Below are 21,007 nucleotides of genomic sequence, written 5' to 3'. Positions count from 1 at the left end.
ATCCAATCCATGACGACTTCCGGAAGAAGTGCGGGACAGTGACATGGAGGTAAATACAGCATGGATTGTGAAATCAACAACTGCTTTATTGATATCGCTGGATTTTTGGACAATTTGGAGTCGGATGGACGTTATCAACGGATCGAAAACAGCCTAAAGGAGTTGACAAACCAATTCAAAGACGCATCATTGAGGTATGTACTGTTTAATAACCACATCGTCCCTTCTTGCGCTGTTACTACGTACGCATAGAGTTATCAGCTGTATATCTCGCTCAACATTATAAGCCTAATAATAACTATTTATAGCTTTGCAAAGATGTCGAAAGCAAAATTATATAACTTTATATAAAAAGCGACTTCTGACACATGCAGGGGATGTTTAACTTTGGTCAGAGATCTACAATCAATGACAAGTCAGTGAATGTAGCCTAATTATATATCTCTGCTATAAATAGGCCTAGTACATGCACAGATATGTATAGCGATTAATTGACATGTGTCCAACATATTCACGATGCTTTACTATATTTCTCGGGGTTTATAATAAAACTTTGCAGTAATGGCATCGTTTAATTATTTGCAAACGTTGACACATTATCAAGCTTTTCCAACGGTATACTGTTTACAGGGAGGTAACTCTTAGTTTATGTTTAGATTGTATATTTGTGAATCTGGTGTGTTGAACGTGAAATTGGTAGGTTCTAATTAGGACTAAATAGGTGAATCAATCCTATTGATACATTGAACAAACGCGTTTACCATTATGGATAATAGTGAATATTTTTTGTTTCCCATTTTTCATTATTTTCAACACAGGTGCCTGACTCGTTTTTATAAAATAATAACATATAGAGTACTCTCATTTATATGTACTCTATATGTTATTATTTTATAAAAACGAGTCAGGCACCTGTGTTTTCAACTCTAGCAACATTTAATATGGGAATAGAAGTTGACATTTCTAAAAAAAAAAAAAAAAAAAAAAAAAACCAACAAACAAACATAAGGTTAGTTTGTTTGAGCTGAGTACAGACAAGTACTATGTAATTTATTATTGAACAAAAGTAAAACACAAGATTTGAAAGAAACTTTAAAAAACCAAAACCAGTTTGAATGTACATGTACATCATATCCATTTTTTCAGGGAGAAAGTAAACAAGAATCATGTGGAAACTATAGGACAAGTTTTATTTAGGTGCAATGAGAGTCATGATAACGACCTGCAATCAGAAGTCATCTGCTGTACAACAGAGTGTTTCCGCACGCTACGAAATGCATGTGCTGGATCTAAGAACAATCAGGACCTTGTCATTAAATCATCTCCTAGCTGCCTAGACTGTTGTGAGACCACAATTACTCAATGTCTTCAAGAACAAACAAATTCTCTCACCAAGATCACTGCAAACAGATTGGTATTGCTTAGGTGTTGTGTCCAGTTTTTAGGAAATTTAGCAGCTGGACATCAGGGAAACAGTCAACAAGTTTGGAAACAGCTTTCCAGTAGTTTTAGGTCAGTGACTTTATTTCAATTTTAAATAACTTTTCAAGAAATGTAAATAAATTGGATATCAATATTGTATGATTTGTGAATTCAATTTCATAGTCAGATATTTCATTTTCACTGGAAATGATGAAAAACTTATTCTTTATTTCATTTTATTCAGTTTAAAGAAACTGCAAATTGAATTGTGTGATTGATTGTTTGCTGGACTTATAATCCTGTCAAGGATCAATTTTAAGTGAGACAACCTTGTAGTAGCTGGTGACTACCTCAGGAAGTATGTGACATGTTTTTCAGAGCATTCCAGTTGAGTAAAGTGTCATTTCCAAGGACACCACCACAAGAGCAAAGGATTGTCTCTGATCTCGACTTCTGAACCATCTTATGCTGTTGTTTGGGAAGCTGAGATCTCCGATGAAACCAGTATTTTTAATGTACTCTTTTATATCTCTGATAGATCCAACTTTTTTGTATCATTATACATGTTGCAGCAAGAATTACATGAAAGCAATCTCAATGAGTGAACTAGATGCAGATTTGTATTTAGAGAAAAGACAATGTGACTGAATTGGTATATAATGGGTTTATTTTACAGGTGTCTGTTAAATGTGGAGGACGACAAACTCACTCAGTATGTGTGTATGGCCATTCACACCTGTCTCCAGGGTGGTGGGGAGGAGTGGTCATCAAAGCTTGGGGCAGACCTGGACTTCCAACAGATTTTATGTCACATCCTCGGTATAGTGACCGCCACAGATGTGGAATGGGGGTAACTCAAGTTTTGTTGTATTTTTACTTTTTTTAAATCTACAAAATCTTGAATTGGAGTGATATTAATCAATTAATATTTCAGCTGAATAACAACTGAAATATTTATAAGTAAATGAATTTAATTTTTGAAATACTATTGATTATACTGACACTGTGTGTACAAATTGTCTAAGAAAGAAAACTACTTCTCCTGTTGTGTCAAGTTTATTTTAACCACAATTGCTAGATATGTCTCTTTTCTGACACTATACATTTTTTTTGTGTTCAGTTTAAATATGATTAAAAATGTACCAACACATAAGATTAGCCACCAAAGTTTTATTCTTATTGGCAGAAATGTGTGTTTGTCTAGTTCAGATTACTACAACTAAGTTATCCAGGAAACATTTTATAACATACTGTACATACATGTTGGAAAAATCATTTCTACAATTTCGTGATGCCAATACAAATAATACAAATAAATTATTCATACTGTAAAACAAGTATTACTGCGCTGACTGTACCATGCATGAATAAGATTAAAATTTACGCCGTTGTTTTAGAAAGATCATATACTAATTTATATAATATAATGCACAAAAATTTTAAAGTCCTTGTGAGGGATAAATAGAAGAAAATTGAAATAAAAATCAAGATTGCTCTCATGCAAGGCCTTTTTGCCATCTTTGGCTTCTTCAGGTTTATATACAATAATATAATGTGTATAAAAGATATATTATATATATAGCTTCAAATTGTTGCATTACTCACAGTGCCTTTGTCTTTGAAAAAAATGGTATTAAACACAATTGGTTAGCAAATAAAGCTGACAAGATATGGTCCCTTTTTGAGAGCCTTTTGGGGCCAATAATGGGCCCCATTTCCAATTAAAATGATTTTGTATTCAAGCCAAATTTCCAAAATTTGCAATTTATTCCTGAATTTTTTTTTCCAAATTCACCAATTTTCTTCCCAAAAGGAGGCTAAAAGGCCCCATACCAAAGCAGTGAGAAAAAGCCTTGTGTAGCATCAATAAATCCAGTTAGTGTGGTCATTTCAACAATGTGTTTTATTAATTCTTTGGATTTATGCTGCCAAGAACAACAAGAATTCTATGGTAGCATGGTGCTGTATCTAAACTTTTTTCCCTTTAGGATGTACGTACTGGAGGACGCCATGACGATCAAGGGTGTTCTGGAAGTTATTGATCAACAGGAATCGGAAAAAGAAAAGTGGGTGAATGATATGAAATGATATGATATGAAATTAATTTTTTTTAAATATTAGATTTAGCTACAATTAAAATATCGATTATTGAAATATAGCAATATTCCACATTTTCCAGGCTATACTTTAGGCACAAGTACATGTAAACATGAAAATTGGCAGGCAGTATTTGAAAGAGTGAAACCACAGGTGGTATTTTTTTGTGACGTAGGTCCGCGCCTACCCCCTGTGGTGGAAATTATACCATTTCAGTTTCAGGCTGTTTTCCTTACTATTTTTAGCCTTTGTGAACTTTTTAGCTTAGCAAAAGTGAAAAAAATTATGAGGAAATTGAGGAACATAGATTGCTGGATTTAATGTACAATGTACTAACATGAATCGAGAACCTTCTATTTGACAAACCTCATTAGAAAAAGTATACTTTTAAGCAATAAACTGCCTAGATGCGGCAGACCTACTGGTATAACTGCCACATGTGTCACAGACAAACTGAATGGTGCGCACTAGCGCACCATGATTGTTTGTCTGTGACACATGTGGCAGTTATACCAGTAGGTCTGCCGCATCTAGGCAGTTTATCGCTTATATTTACGTTCTATTAATGAATCGCAAAAATAAAAAAATATGAAAAAAATCTTCCAAAATTCAAATTTCCCGCTTTCTACCGTCAGGTCAGGTGAATATCTAGAACGGCGCACAGGGCAACTTCAGTTATACTCTCATAGATGAAGCTGCTTTTGGTAGGGATTTACTAGTAATATATAAGGGCATTGCCACACCAAATGTAAATATAAGTATATACACAATTTGGAATGGAGCATATTAAAAAAAAAGTCAGACACAAATACATGAACAAAAGTACACAGACGGAAAAACACTGTATGTGTGCACGTTACTGTAAATCACTTAGATTTTGCAAATATATTGTATTTTATTTCAAGATTTTAAGATTTAACTCTTGAGACATATCCTCGAATACATGATTTCGCTAATGTTTAACTAGAAATGACTTTAAATTCCTAATTGATGAGCTATTAGAGTCATGGGCTGTGCAAGATCCCTAACCGATTGCCATCAAAAAGAGTTTCATACAAATAATCGTGAAGGATTTAAATTCGCTATAGACTTTCCTGGCCTATTAACGCAAAAATAAATACCATGCGAAATATAAGTGATTTGCAGTATAAATAGTTGCTCTATCCTTATGTGTTGATACTGTTGTAGGATATTTGCCCTAGAAGTGATGCTGAACCAGCTCAGATGCATGTCCGAATCGGAGGAGCCGAGGAATGGAGCCCTGGAGGTGTGTGTAGAGAATGTCCAGTACCTCAGTAAACAGGTGGTCAGCAATGCTTACAACATCCTGATTTTGGCCAGTCAGGACACTCAAATGACCAATACTCTAGTAAGTCTGACCATGACATAAATCTCATTTTTTGTGATCGAAGAGTCTTTCACACTGCTACTAACACTGTAAAATATTTTTGATGGTTGATATGTTTTGTTGTGTTAAGGCCTGAATCTATACTTAAGGGTTCATTAATTCAGAAAGGAGATTTAATTTTCATAACAAAACTTCTCAAAAATTAAAGGGAAAAAAAAAACTTGTATTTTTCTATGTTTAATTTTTTCAGCAAAATTCATAAGCAAAGAATGCCAATATTGTACATTTTACTAATCTGTATAATTTCAATGCAGAATTAAACAGAACTCAGAGGTGGGAAAATATAATGATACAATTTTATTTTAAAACTATGTACTGGATAATGGTTCCTTTAGTTTCTTCTCTGACGTATAGGTCGGCCCATGTGGAGGTTTTTAGGTCATCTGACCTATAGAGTCGTACTCCGTCTGTCATTGTGCGCCGTCCGCCGTTAAACTTTTACTTTCAAAATGCTACTCCTCCTTATCCCTTTGGTAGATTACAACCAAATTTGGTGTGAAACATCATTGGGGTAAGGGCAATCATAATTTATATAAATGAGGATGGTCAAACCCCTTGGGACAAAGGGGTGAGGCCCCAAAACTGTTGCTACTCCTCCTTAAAGTCAAAATTAATAAAAACCAAATTTGATCTGAAACATAACTGGCTGTGAACAGACAATTTATGGTAATGATGCTGGTTTGAGCCTTTTGGATTGGGATGTGTATCCCCCCTGTATTAGTGTTTGTCAGAAGACCGTTTATCTTGTTATATTTTGGATTGATTTTATAGAATGTTTGATGTCAGCCAGCTTTGCTTTCCTCCATTTGACAGTTGTGCAATCTAAATATTAATGTCATTGTGATTAATCTAGATAACATTGCTTAAACATAAAATAATATAAAGAATTTCTAATCTTGGTTTACCATATGTTAAAGTTGTCTCCAGGCATATTTTACATGTTATCCTCTGTATGCCAAATACCTGGTTGTAACTAGCTGGAGTTATCTTTCTTCGTCTGTCTGTGTATGCACTGCCTATCATTTGGTTTGGTATCTCTTTGGTTCGAATATATATTTAATATTTTAGCTTTTAATAATATCTTGTATTATCCTGTGTATTTTAGATTGAACTGTCAAATTTATATAAACTTTATATAGGGTCCCCACAAAATATTTTGTTAATTGGTAGTTTGATCAAAATTTTTTTGTTGTTGACAAATTTGATTGCCAATGCTTCTTTCCAAAATCAATATTTTAAATTCCGAATTAAAATTTTAAATATTGTTAATTTTTAACAAACTGAGGTTTAATGAGAGATGGATAAGAAGTGCTGGTCACATGTTTAAGACTAATTAATGTTCCATGTATCTAGATAATATACGTAGTATACGTATTATAAGTATATAATCAGTATCAAATGAAATGATTCCTTCTCTGACCTAGAAATAAACGAGGTGACGACCTATATGTTGATAATGTACCGTCACACACTTTGTAATTAGTGTTGTTCCGATTAACCACCTATGACTAATTGATCATGATTTCTATAAACGATAAATGGTTTCACTATAACATGTAGCCCAAGTTTCCTCTGGCCCTGACACCATGTCTGGTGTATGTTGTCAGGGCCAGAGGAAACTCGGGCTATACTATATGACATGGAAATTTTCAAGATTTGCAGCGGACTTCAAAACAATTGATAAATTATAACAATATCGCTGATAAATTGAAATAGAAATGCATTGAAACAACATTTAAAAAACATAGCTAGATGCCTAAAACACATCCACAAAATGTTTCCTATTTTGGTTAATGTTTTTTTACAGGTATTTCCCTGTCTGTTCATGATTGATCAAAAATCGATCATCAATCATTTAAGAAATGATGATGATCGATTATGAAATTGATAGCATTCCCAACTCTATTTGTAATCATTATCTAGTGAAGCAAGTCTGATCTCAAATTGCATGCGATGATTCCCTCTCACAGTTGAGCATGTTTTAATTGGCTTCTGAAACATTCACATGTTCATTGTAAGTATTTACAGGGCACAGATCTGAAATACCTTTTTCCCTCCTCAGAACGGGATTCAATGATGCTAGAGAGGTCTTTTAACAAAATATCAACCATGCATTTCTTTTATGTTTTTTGTTTTTATTGGATGAAATACTTGAACATATTCTTATTCTAATGAACTATCCTGTTATTTAAATGTTTTATATATAATTATCAACTATTTAATATTTCTTTTTACAACCTGCTGCAAATTATCTCGGTTGAATATCACCCCAGTTGTCAATTGGCCTTTAAGCACCAATCAAATCGAATTATTGTAATAGGAGTGGAAAAATGCACGGCCAGACCGGGGTTCGAACCCGGGACCTCCGAACACTAGCCGGCTGCTGTACCAATTGAGCTACCAGGTCCCCGATGATCGACCCAGTCCAGTCCCGCTACACCCCTCCCTCCTTTTTTCCAAGTCTTCGCCCTCGAAGACACAAGCGACCCTTATACCACCACCGTGGGTATTTTAGTTGGGCGCCAATTTTGTAACAGGAGAGGAGAAAATGTAGCGGCCAGATCGGGGTTCGAACCCGGGACCTCCGAACACTAGCCGGCTGCTGTACCAGTTGAGCTACCAGGTCCCCGATGATCGACCCAGTCCAGTCCCGCTACATTATATCGGATCTAAAAATTATGATAAATCCATTGGCTCTAATTATTCGGTGATCATCACTGGTTACGATATAACAAGTGGCGATAAAACTTGTTATGAAATTGATAATATCTGATATTTCGCTTGTGAAATGTAATATTATTATATAATTATGTAAATTATGTTTTTGTAGGTGATTTATCCCCATGACTGAATATTTTCATGTTGATTTACGAGTTTAATGATAATACATCATCTCTTACTTTACCTATGTGTATGGTACTATGAGTAATCACTAAGTAAGGTGTATTTGTGATTACTGAACATTGTTAATATACAATATTTAAGCATGAATTTACTTTCATTTGGCAGTTTTGGGCCGGAAAAAGGCAAATATATTATAATGAAGCGCAACAGCACATTTCATTAAATTTGCCTTTGTCCACTTTGCATTATCAGCCCATAACTGCCAACTGAAACGCAGTTCAATGCTTATATTTACCACTTGTGATTAAAAAAAAAATCACTATAATTAATGGAATTCAAGTTTCACCGCCTGTTGTCCCACTATCCAGTCACCACTAATCTGTTTGTCCCACTATCCAGTCACAACTAATCGGGTTATCCTACTATACAGTCACCACTAATCTATTTATCCCAGTATCCAGTCACCACTAATCTGTTTGTCCCACTATCCAGTCACAACTAATCGGGTTATCCTACTATACAGTCACCACTAATCTATTTATCCCACTATCCAGTCACAACTAATCTGTTTGTCCCACTATCCAGTCACAACTAATCTGGTTGTCCCACTATCCAGTCACAACTAATCTTGCTATCCAGTCACAACTAATCTGGTTGTCTCACTATCAAGTCACCACTAATCTGGTCGTCCCACTATTCAGTCACCACTAATCTGGTTATCCTACTATACAGTCACCACTAATCTGGTTATCCTACTATACAGTCACCACTAATCTGGTTGTCCCTCTATCCAGTCACCACTAATCTGGTTGTCCAACTATCCATTCACCACTAATTTAGTTGTCCCACTCTCTAGTCACCACTAATCTTGCTATCCAGTTACCACTAATCTGGTCGTCCCACTATCAAGTCACCACTAATCTGGTTGTCCCACTATCCAGTTACCACTAATCTGGTCGTCCCACTATCAAGTCACCACTAATCTGGTTGTCCCACTATCCAGTCACCACTAATCTGGTTGTCCTTCTATCCAATCACCACTAATCGGGTTGTCCTACTCTCAAGTCACAACTAATCTGGTTGTCCTAGTGTCCAGTAACCACTAATCTGGTTGTCCCACTATCCAGTCACCACTAATCTGGTTGTCCTTCTATCCAGTCACCACTAATCGGGTTGTCCTACTCTCAAGTCACTACTAATCTGGTTGTCCTAGTATCCAGTCACCACTAATCTGGTTGTCCCAGTATCCAATCACCACTAATCTGGTTGTCCTACTATTCAATCACCACTAATCTGGTTGTCCCACTATCAAGTCACCACTAATATGGTTGTCCCACTATCAAGTCACCACTAATCTGGTTGTCCCACTATTCAGTCACCACTAATATGTTTGTCCCACTATCCAGTCACCACTTATCTGGTTGCCCCACTATCAAACCACCACTAATCGGGTTGTCCTACTCTCTAGTCACCACTAATCTGGTTGTCCCAGTATGCAGTCACCACTAATCTGGTTGTCCCTTTATCCAGTCACCACTAATCTGGTTGTCCTTCTATCCAGTCACCTCTAATCGGGTTGTCCTACTATCCAGTCAACACTAATCTGGTTGTCCCAGTATCCAGTCACCACTAATCTAGTTGTAAAACTATCCAGTCACCACTAATCTGGTTGTCCTACTATTCAGTCACCACTAATCTGTTTGTCCCACTATCCAGTCACAACTAATCTGGTTGTCCCACTATGCAGTCAGCACTAATATAGTTTTACTGCTATCCATTCTCCACTAATCTTGCTATCCAGTCACCACTAATCTGGTTGTCCCACTCTCTAGTCACCACTAATCTTGCTATCCAGTCACCACTAATCTGGTTGTACCACTATCCAGTCACCACTAATCTGGTTGTCCCACTATCAAGTCACCACTAATCTTGCTATCCAGTTACCACTAATCTGGTCGTCCCACTATGAAGTCACCACTAATCTGGTTGTCCCACTATCCAGTCACCACTAATCTGGTTGTCCTTCTATCCAGTCACCACTAATCGGGTTGTCCTACTCTCAAGTCACTACTAATCTGGTTGTCCTAGTATCCAGTCACCACTAATCTGGTTGTCCCAGTATCCAATCACCACTAATCTGGTTGTCCTACTATTCAATCACCACTAATCTGGTTGTCCCACTATCAAGTAACCACTAATATGGTTGTCCCACTATCAAGTCACCACTAATCTGGTTGTCCCACTATTCAGTCACCACTAATATGTTTGTCCCACTATCCAGTCACCACTTATCTGGTTGCCCCACTATCAAACCACCACTAATCGGGTTGTCCTATTCTCTAGTCACCACTAATCTGGGTGTCCCAGTATCCAGTCATCACTAATCTGGTTGTCCCTTTATCCAGTCACCACTAATCTGGTTGTCCTTCTATCCAGTCACCTCTAATCGGGTTGTCCTACTATCCAGTCAACACTAATCTGGTTGTCCCAGTATCCAGTCACCACTAATCTAGTTGTAAAACTATCCAGTCACCACTAATCTGGTTGTCCTACTATTCAGTCACCACTAATCTGTTTGTCCCACTATCCAGTCACAACTAATCTGGTTGTCCCACTATGCAGTCAGCACTAATATAGTTTTACTGCTATCCATTCTCCACTAATCTTGCTATCCAGTCACCACTAATCTGGTTGTCCCACTCTCTAGTCACCACTAATCTTGCTATCCAGTCACCACTAATCTGGTTGTACCACTATCCAGTCACCACTAATCTGGTTGTCCCCCTATCCAGTCACCACTAATCTGGTTGTCCTACTATCCAGTCACCACTAACCTGGTTGTCCCACTCTCTAGTCACCACTAATCTTGCTATCCAGTCACCACTAATCTGGTTGTCCCACTCTCTAGTCACCACTAATCTTGCTATCCAGTCACCAATAATCTGGTTGTCCCACTATCCAGTCACCACTAATCTGGTTGTCCCACTATCAAGTCACCACTAATCTGGTTGTCCGAATATCCAACCACCACTAATCTGGTTGTCCCACTATCCAGTCACCACTAATCTGGTTGTCCCACTATCCAGTCACCACTAATCTGGTTAACCTTCTATCCAGTCACCACTAATCGGGTTGTCCTACTCTCAAGTCACAACTAATCTGGTTGTCCTAGTATCCAGTCACCACTAATATCGTTGTCCCACTATCAAGTCACCACTAGTCTGGTTGTCCTACTATTCAGTCACCACTAATATGTTTGTCCCACTATCAAGTCACCACTAATCTTGCTATCCAGTTACCACTAATCTGGTCGTCCCACTATCAAGTCACCACTAATCTGGTTGTCCCACTATCCAGTCACCACTAATCTGTTTGTACTACTATCAAGTCACCACTAATATGGTTGTCCCACTCTCAAGTCACCACTAATCTTGCTATCCTGTTACCACTAATCTGGTTGTCCTACTATCCAGTTACCACTAATCTGGTTGTCCTACTATCCAGTCACCACTAATCTGGTTGTCCCACTATCCAGTCACCACTAATCTGTTTGTACTACTATCAAGTCACCACTAATATGGTTGTCCCACTCTCAAGTCACCACTAATCTTGCTATCCTGTTAGCACTAATCTGGTTGTCCTACTATCCTGTTAGCACTAATCTGGTTGTCCTACTATCCAACCACCACTAATCTGGTTGTCCTTCTATCCAACCACCACTAATCTGGTTGTCCTACTATCCAACCACCACTAATCTGGTTGTCCTACTATCCAACCACCACTAATCTGGTTGTCCTACTATCCAACCACCACTAATCTGGTTGTCCTACTATCCAACCACCACTAATCTGGTTGTCCTACTATCCAACCACCACTAATCTGGTTGTCCTACTATCCAACCACCACTAATCTGGTTGTCCTACTATCCAACCACCACTAATCTGGTTGTCCTACTATCCAACCACCACTAATCTGGTTGTCCTACTATCAAGTCACCACTAATCTGGTTGTCCTACTATCCAACCACCACTAATCTGGTTGTCCTACTATCCAACCACCACTAATCTGGTTGTCCTACTATCCAACCACCACTAATCTGGTTGTCCTACTATCAAGTCACCACTAATCTGGTTGTCCTACTATCCAACCACCACTAACTTCATTTCTCTCTTTATTCATCACTTTTTTTGTTATCCAACTTTCGTGAGTCGTAAGTCCATGTGTCATTTTCTCTCAAGTGTTTGGTTGTTCAGCTTTCTTGCAATCCAGCCGGACGTTTAAAGGAAGAGAAATAAGGCTTATTGAGTGTCCAGTATTTACAACACAAATTAGACACCATATAGAGATGTGTGTATGCAATAGTACATGTGACATAAACAAGCTTAAACATAAAAGGAAATTATATTTTTAGATAATTTACTGTTATTAGTGTATTTCGCTGACTCTGATAAGGTGTAATCTGGATGATATTATTGGCATGCAATCAAATTGTGAAATCTAGATCTGATGGTGTCGTTACAAAAGAGACAATGTCGAAAACGTTAGTCCACTTCATTCTTAAAACGTGGACGTCACTTCTGCAATTTCCTGTAATGAAGTCGAACGTAATTAATGAATCGGAAAATAGATAATTTACGATATACCTATTACACAGCTGATGGTGGGAAATATAATTTTTATCTATTAGATGTTGAAATAGACGTGCTACTTCTATTGAAACGTTGACCTTCTCTTCGCTTACCTTGATATAATTACCGTTTCGCTTCCAGTAATGGCGAGTATTTGACCTTCTAAAGTTTCCATGTTTTTGTGCTCTGTGTTCGATCACACCGACAACAAATCGGATATGGGCGTGTGTGTATTGAAATTGAATAGAATTATGCATTTATCGATCATAATAAACATATGCAATCAAAGCATAGACATGGACAAGTTGCCAAGACCAGAAGGCTGTACAAATGTTTGTGATAATAATTGCAATATCATTTCTACCGTTAAGTGAAAGATCAACCTGAAATCTCCTATGAGGAATGAACACCTGTTAATTAGGGTGTGGGTATATACATATTGTATACAGTGGTAATCGGTAGTGTTGTGTGGTATTTTGGTGATCGGTTATTAGCCTACACGACTAGGGTGGAGTTGTTGTAAACATAAATGGCTCAATTAAGACACATTCAGAGCAAGTACCTAATTATACACACGATATTTGTCAATGTCGACTCCAGAAGGTAGACAGCGTTACACCAGTATTTGACTGACATGCCGTTTAATGGTATTTCTTCTTCAAATTGAAGACTCATATATATACATATTTCCCTGTTTCTCGTCCTAATAACTTTCAATTGAATTTATTTCCAACTGCTACATAGCATATAGGATTCCAAGATACATATATATCATATTACAATTCATGCATACAAAATGGCGGAGAACTAATTCTGACTATTACTGAACCAACTTATTCTGAATATTACTGAACTAGCCGGTGTAGTTTTCCCCTACGTTCGTTAATTCTATCGACCCTTTGATATACTGTAAATCGTTTAGATTTCGCGAATGTTTTATTTTACGAACTTACCTCTTCAGACATATCCGCGAATGTATGTTTTCGCGAACATTGAACTAGAAATGACTTTAAATTCACGAATGATGAACTGTTAGAGTCATTGGCTCTTCTGCAAGATCCCAAACCTGTTACCATCCAAAGAAGTTTAAACAAAGGAAAGGATTTTAATTTGCGATAGACTCTCCTCGTGTGTTAACGCGAAAATAAATTCTACGCGAAATATGAGTGTTTAACAGTATTTGGCAGCACACTTGTAAGGACTTGTGTCTATTATATAATTTTCATTCAATACACTTTAACTATATACCATAGTAACACAATTGACGAAGGAAGACAACTTTATGACTCGTGCCCCGACATGGCCTCGAACTCACGATCTACGGCACCCAATCGCCTAGCCAGAAATACCCGCAGCTTCTTATACCGTTGCGCTACATCGGCGTTCTATGAAGTACTAGAACTTGTATATATACAACGAATTTGTACTGTATACCTCTTCTACGTACTGATGTATCCCCCGTGTCTGATCAGTCGTCATCTTCACAATAACGCTTTGGTTGTTGTCACCTTATACCCCGACAGACCAAAAAACGTCCGTAATTTTACAAAATTATCAATTAAGCGCTACGTTGTTAATAATAGTATTAGTATTATCGGTCGCCATATCAAAAATGAATCCTAGAAGTTTTGGTATAAAGTTGGCTAAAGAGCTTAGAAGGGATGTCTAATCATTTTTGCAGTTCAGTAGCGATACAGCTCATCGTCAGGCTGTAACGATTATGCTACGCTGTATGTCACCACGCAATTTGTGGTAAAAACGCAATTTATCATATAGACAAAATCTATCATTTTAACAGGATAAATCAGCACCAGATGGAAATATAGTCTTTCCTTTATACATGTTTCAACTTTACTGTATTAGAAACAAATATTTATTACATATAATGACATTAGATTAAAACATGTTCAAAGGAACGACTTACCCGGTAGAAAAAGGGAATAGGGAAAGGGCTTAATATAAGTTTGATAACTTGTGCCCAATTACCTTGTATATAAGATACAATAAAATATGTTTAAATCAAAACCCGGTAGAATTATTTTTTATTGCAAATTGTGTCGTTCTTACAAATTGCTTGATGACAATGCTATCTATGAACGGGACGTGGCTTCAGCTGCTGGTTTACCAACATCATAAGGGATTGGACAGCTACATCAACTCCAAGAGCTACATCAGTTACTGTTTAACTATTTAACTACTTTCTGTGTGTTGTGAATATCTAATACGAAACTAACTTGGATCATTGTTTTATTGTTAGCATCCGGAAGTGATAGTGAAGCAAATAGAGGCCCTAGGTGAAGCAACGTCGAACCATACCATATATGGTATTCTCCAAGAAGATGCCGATCTCCTCACATCAGCAGTGTGTAAGTGTCCCCTCATATACATGTAGTGTTACCCATGTCCGTCCCGTCCCGTCGCGTCCTAGGGGCCGCGGTGGCCGAGTAGTTAAGGTGTCCCGACACTTTAACACTAGCCCTCCACCTCTTGGTTGCTAGTTCGAAACCTACGTGGGGCAGTTGCCAGGTACTGACCGTAGGTCGGTGGTTTTTCTCCGGGTAATCCGGCTTTCCTCCACATCCAAACCTGGCACGTCCCTTAAATGACCCTGGCTGTTAATAGGACGTTAAACAAAAACAAACCCAACCCGTCGCGTCCCGATACAATGTAACTAGTTAATCTCAGGAACTGCAGAGGTTTCGAGGAGTGTCAAGTGGCAACAGGGGCATTTTTGTCTTGCAGACATTTTCCAGCTCATTCTTTTGGACATTTCATTAACGATAATAGATTAAAGGATACGTGCTGTCTGCTGATAGCAATCTTCGTGAGTTGATGACATTGACCAGAAAGTGAAGAGGCGATGTTTCCTTTTTTCAACATTCTATTATATAACACTAACAGAATGATGTTTGTATCTTAAATCTAAACTTTTTATTATGTTACTTACAGATCTGCTTGAAGCTATCCACAAGTTAGGCAAGGACAGTAGCAATGATTTCAGCAGCGTGGCGAAGCTGGCCTCGGACGACGTGGACACTGACCACCCTGTGTTTGGCCTGAGGAAGGATCTGGTCAGACTAATTGGCAATTTATGTTTCCGACACAGACCGAACCAGCAGCGGGTACAAATGCCTTTTTATTACTGTTTATTATTTACAGAGTACAAGGCTTTTCATGAGGGCTTTTTAGGGCCGATAATTGGCCCAATTCCCAGTTGAAATTATTTCCTATTTAGCCCAAATTCCCAAAATTAGCGGTTTACTCCTGAAAAATTCTTTCCAAATTCACCAATTTTCTTCCCAAAATGAGGCAAGAAGGTCCCATCCCAAACTTGGAAGAAAAAACCCTGGATTATTCAGCCTACTGAAGGTTTTATATGGCAATCAGCTCAATGATTATACAAAACACACACAAATTGTTGGCACCTTTTAATCTTAATTTAGTAATAGGGGCAAATATATAACAATAAATGAACCTTAATCGTATCGTACGACTGTATTTCCCTTCTAGGACCCGTCATTGATGTTAGGGGCCAGAGGAAAAGGGAATTTGGAACCTAAATATAAACACACATAAAAACTAAGAAATAAATAAAAAAGAAACAAAACAAAACAAACAAACAAGCAAAAACAAAACAGGTGATCGAGAAGCACATGCTTAAGAGAAGACCGAATAGATTTATTGCTACAGTGTACCTAAAATCAAACTTCTTTTCACAAATGTGTCTTTTGTAAACTCTTCATAATTAGAACGTCCGTTTGCAGGTGTTTCCCATCAATTTAAGCCTGCATTCTGACTAGATTATTCAAAAAGATTGATGTACAGAACAGCAGTACAATGGTTCTTGTGTTGAATATCGCTTTGACATGAACTCTTCCAAGAATTACATTGCATCCCCGCCTACAATCATTAATCGTATGTGGTATCAATGTTTATGGTTTTCCTCCTCCAGAAAGTAAATGGATTAGGCTCATTTAACATGATATTTCCAGCAATATATTCCATTGCTAGTCTCGCTCACTTGCACTTTTCGTATTCGTGCATGTAGCTTTTTACCTGCAAAAACCCCCCCCAAAAAAACAAACAAAAAAACCAACAAAAACAACAACAACAAAAAACAAAACACAACTCTAAACTTGTTGGAACGGAGAAAGAATATGCCTGCTGTATCTGACTGTATATTGTGAGAGGCGACTAATTGTTGGACCCCCTGCATGGTCGGCGATAGTTTCTCCCTTGTCTTCTGTCCAGGGGACATTGGAGAGCCATATAGTAAAGCATGTTGTATCCCGCTGCATATTAATCGTAGAAGACGACTAAAAAGTGGGCCCCTGAAGAATCGTGGATTATTTTCCGTGTCTTCTTTAAGGGGACATTAAAAGATCAAAATAGATCTTCTGCCCCCATCGTAACACTTGGGATCTTGATTTTTTCTATTTTCCTCGCAGCTCTGTATTTCTGTGCTGTGCATTTTTACTCTTGGTGTCTTCCTAGACACCCGTCCTCATATGACCGAACCCCTGGCTGTTACGAGGACGTTTAGCCCCTAAAAAAACAAACAACCCCACAACTCTTAAATTAACCTCGCCATGTACAATTTGAATACCACATCATTTGTCTTTTCTTGAATTACCTACAACTACGCTTAATATGATGAACCACGTCGAACTGCCCACTCTTCTCCCAAAAATCTCTCATCATGCTCTTAACTACCTTTACGATATGCCCACTTAATCACAGATTATATCAATCAATTTCTGTGACTGGGTTAGCTCATTACTGCTTATATTTTAACCAACTGACCAAGATGTTGCAAAAACTTCTTCTTTACCCGAACAGTACCCAATTTCATCTACCCATTCATATTTCGCCTTATATTCATAATATGTCCCTAATCACCTAGCACTCTCAGTTGCCGGTCTTACTATAGCGTAAGACACCGGCGAACCTGTTGAATGGTATAGTATAGAGCTGGGGGTCTCATCGTGAACGTAGATGAGAGAGGGCGGGTCGGTCCAAACGTGGAAATCGACGAAAGAGGGCGGGGCGGCCCCAACGTGGAAATAGACGAAAGAGGGCGGGGCCTCCCCAACGTGAAAACCTCATTTCTTCCGCATTATTGTCTCTTTCATCTAAGTACTTTTAAAAGACAATGTGATTACATTATGATAAAATCACTGATATGGCTAGAACTTGACTGAAAGCTAAATAGAAATATCAAAGGGAGGGCTGCATCAGGGCGGGCGTGTGACGAAGCGATAGGGTTGAACATTACATAATTGCCTGTTGTCGGGCCAAACTTAGGTGGTCGGTAACATATAGCTTGAGCCCGGTGCACAATGGCTTTGAAGTTTTCGGGTCTATAATTGGACAATGTGACTTGAGGTGTGTGTAGGTTAACACAACTGTCTGTTAAACCATGTCATATTCAAGTACTCCGATATGTTATTTTAACGAAAGTCTATTCATAAATTCCACAACTTCATAAACTGTTGAACTATTTTGCTTTTAAGCATTTGATCTTCAATTGTATTGTAAAAAGTCACAGCTGTGCCAGTGGGTAAAATACCCACTGGCACAGCTGTGACTTTTTACAATACAAGTTGATCATATATACCCCTGTTATCGTATAATTACATGTGTATTTCTTTGGCAATCATTTATAGTAAACTGGAATATTGCGTAAGTGAAAAACATTGTGCGTACCCTGATCATAGAAAATGTATAACTATATTTTTTCTCTCTCATTCTGTAATGCTGCTGGGTAGACTTGTGCTCGTGCTGTCGGCGAGAAGTACGGGAAGATACTACAGTTATCTCCCTTTGATCAATAGCTGTTGCAGTGTTAGTGGACAGCGGTGACTGGCCTGGTTGTTATTTTTATATAAGGTATTAGCGGACAGTGGTCAATGGTTGTTACGGTTAGTCGACAGCTCTAAAAGGCTGTTAGGGTGTTAGTGGACAATGGTCACTCGTTAACGTTGTTACTGTGTAAATGGGCAGCGGTCATTGGTTATTGAGATGTTAGTGAACAGCAGTCACTGGTTGTATCGGTGTTTCTGGACAGCGGTCACTGGGTGTTCCGGTGTTAGTTGACAGTGGCCAATGGTTGTATCGGTGTTAGTAGACAGTGGTCAGTGGTTGTTACGGTGTTAGTGGACAGTGGTCAATGGTTGTTAGTGTTAGTAGACAGTGGTCAGTGGTTGTTACGGTGTTAGTAGACAGTGGTCAATGGTTGTATCTGTGTTAGTGGACAGTGGTCAATGGTTGTATCGGTGTTAGTGGACAGTGGTTGAATGGTTGTATCGGTGTTAGTGGACAGCGGTCAGTGGTTGTTACGGTGTAAGTGGACAGTGGTCAATGGTTGTATCTGTGTAAGTAGACAGTGGTCAATGGTTGTATCGGTGTTAGTGGACAGAGGTCAATGGTTGTATCGGTGTTAGTGGACAGCGGCCACTGGTTGTTATAATGTAAATGGAGAGCGGTCATTGGCCGTTATGGTGTTAGTGGACATCAGTCACTTAATACATTGTTATTGGACAATGGTCAATGGTTGTTATGGTGTTTATGGACAGTGGTCACTGGTTATTGCGGTGTTAGTGGACAGGGGTCAATGATTGTTACGGTGCTAGTGGACAACGGTCACTGGTTGTTACTGTTAGTTGGCAGGGGTCAATGGTTGCTACGGTCTTAGACGACAGTGTTTTTTTGCCTTTTTTCTTATTTTTAAGTTTTAATGTTTTATACGTTGAAATTAAAGTTCTTTTTTACTTGATGATAATATATAATATAACTGTGTTTATTATTTTCGTAAACTATAATTTTTTGTAATGCCAACAAAACATTCTGACAAAGTCCCCAAAAGTGCCCAAAAGTGCCAACATGTGAACGCCGGCTTCTTTTATTTGGTCAATTGAGAATGACACTTTTTTTTCTTTCATCTTAAACTAGCGATTTTTGATTCGTCTATCAAGATAAATTACTCCGTGTGTAGTGTGAGTTTGCGATATTTCCTCAATATGTACTCTGTTTAAACCTGCTAACAAAGCTTCTTTCTCACCACAGGCTGCTAACCTCAACGCCTTACCTTTAATAATGGACCAAACCAACATCGACAAGAAAAATCCGTGTATCCTTTTTTTCTCAGTGTTTGCACGAAGGAGGATTTAATCGAAACCTTTGTTTCGTTGTGGCAATAATTTCCCCAACAGAACAATTTAGGATATTGTTCCAATGGTATATTGGACCGTAAATTGAATTCGTCTGGAGCTGTCGCCTCGGCCGGTCTTTAATTTGCACATAGGTGTCATATTAATGGACACCGAGCTTGTCGTCTATTGCTTTTCATCTTTTTAGCTCGTTATACAAAGAAGGCCATTTTATGTAATTGAACATTACCGAGAAGAACTAGATTCGAATAGCGTAGATAAACAAATTCGTCACCTGTTCGCCTTTTATACACAGTCTAGGTAGGAATCCCGTTACCTCGCGGTGCGAGCTCTCGTATGCGTTACAAGTGTAAATGTTTGAGATTTGTTCTGTCGTTTGATTTAACTGTACATGTACTACAATATACTCTATACTCGGAGATTGGGTTACCTATGACAATCATTTTCTTCTGAAAAGACATCGAGGTTCATCAAACTTCCATTAAAATAAAATAAAAGAGAGAGAGAGAGAGAGAGAATAAAGAAAGAAGGAAAGAAAGAAAGTAAAAGAAACCAGTAGGAAGACTCAGTCTTATGACGTGTTTTTTTTTTTTTGGAATAAGGGCCTGTTTTTCATCTCTGTTTATATCTTTGACCTTCACCTCATAAGATAGCCTTATGGCGTTTTTTTATGGAATAAGGGCCTGTTTTTCACCTATGTTTATATGTATGACCTTGACCTCGTAAGATATTACGCAGTGGGCAATTCTGGCTGTGCGGAACCTCTGTGAGGAGTGTCCTGATAATAAAGCGGTTCTCGCAGGATTGAAAAAGCAAGGATTGGCGGACAACTCTGCCGTACTCCGGGAACTAGGCATGGACGCAGAAATCAAGGACAACAAGATATACGTGAAACCCCCAAGTAAAGGAGGGCAGGGATAGTGTTTGGGGAGGGCAGGGATAGTGTTTGGGGAGGGCGGGGATAGTGTTTGGGGGGCAGGGATGGTGTTGGGGAGGACAGGGATGGTGTTGGGGAGGGCGGGGATAGTGTTTGGGGAGGGCAGGGATAGTGTTTGGGGAGGGCAGGGATAGTGTTTGGGGGGCAGGGATAGTGTTTGGGGGGCAGGGATAGTGTTTGGGGAGGGCAGGGATAGTGTTTGGGGAGGGCAGGGATAGTGTTTGGGGGGCAGGGATGGTGTTGGGGAGGACAGGGATAGTGTTTGGGGAGGGCGGGGATAGTGTTTGGGGGGCAGGGATGGTGTTGGGGAGGACAGGGATGGTGTTGGGGAGGGCGGGGATATTGTTTGGGAGGATAGGGGTGGTGTTTGGGAGGACAGGGATGGTGTTGGGGAGGACAGGGATGGTGTTGGGGAGGACAGGGATGGTGTTGGGGAGGACAGGGATGGTGTTGGGGAGGACAGGGATGGTGTTGGGGAGGACAGGGGTGGTGTTGGGGAGGA

At 38.7% G+C, this 21,007-nt stretch overlaps 1 protein-coding gene across 1 annotated transcript; it reads left to right on the top strand.

Annotated features, from left to right (window-relative positions):
- Positions 1–19: 19 nt before the first annotated feature.
- Positions 20–20,532, top strand: LOC117330947 (ataxin-10-like). Its single transcript, XM_033889524.1, has 9 exons — positions 20–194; positions 1,147–1,512; positions 2,099–2,272; positions 3,411–3,488; positions 4,708–4,888; positions 14,657–14,765; positions 15,349–15,521; positions 19,465–19,528; positions 20,296–20,532. Exons 1-9 carry the CDS (start codon positions 61–63, stop codon positions 20,487–20,489), a joined length of 1,473 nt encoding a protein of 490 aa, XP_033745415.1. The 5' UTR covers positions 20–60; the 3' UTR covers positions 20,490–20,532.
- Positions 20,533–21,007: the final 475 nt, after the last annotated feature.

The sequence above is a fragment of the Pecten maximus genome, chromosome 7, assembly GCF_902652985.1.
Source record: "Pecten maximus chromosome 7, xPecMax1.1, whole genome shotgun sequence".
Classification (NCBI taxonomy): Eukaryota; Metazoa; Mollusca; class Bivalvia; order Pectinida; family Pectinidae; genus Pecten; species Pecten maximus.
Note: the sequence above shows the minus strand (reverse complement) of the source record. Positions and strands in the feature narration are given on the sequence as shown.

Coding starts and splice junctions, on each gene's coding strand:
- LOC117330947 (XM_033889524.1), top strand. CDS start 61: ATGGATTGTGAAATCAACAACTGCTTTATTGATATCGCTGGATTTTTG. Junction 195..1,146: donor TTCAAAGACGCATCATTGAG/GTATGTACTGTT, acceptor CCATTTTTTCAG/GGAGAAAGTAAACAAGAATC. Junction 15,522..19,464: donor ACAGACCGAACCAGCAGCGG/GTACAAATGCCT, acceptor TTCTCACCACAG/GCTGCTAACCTCAACGCCTT.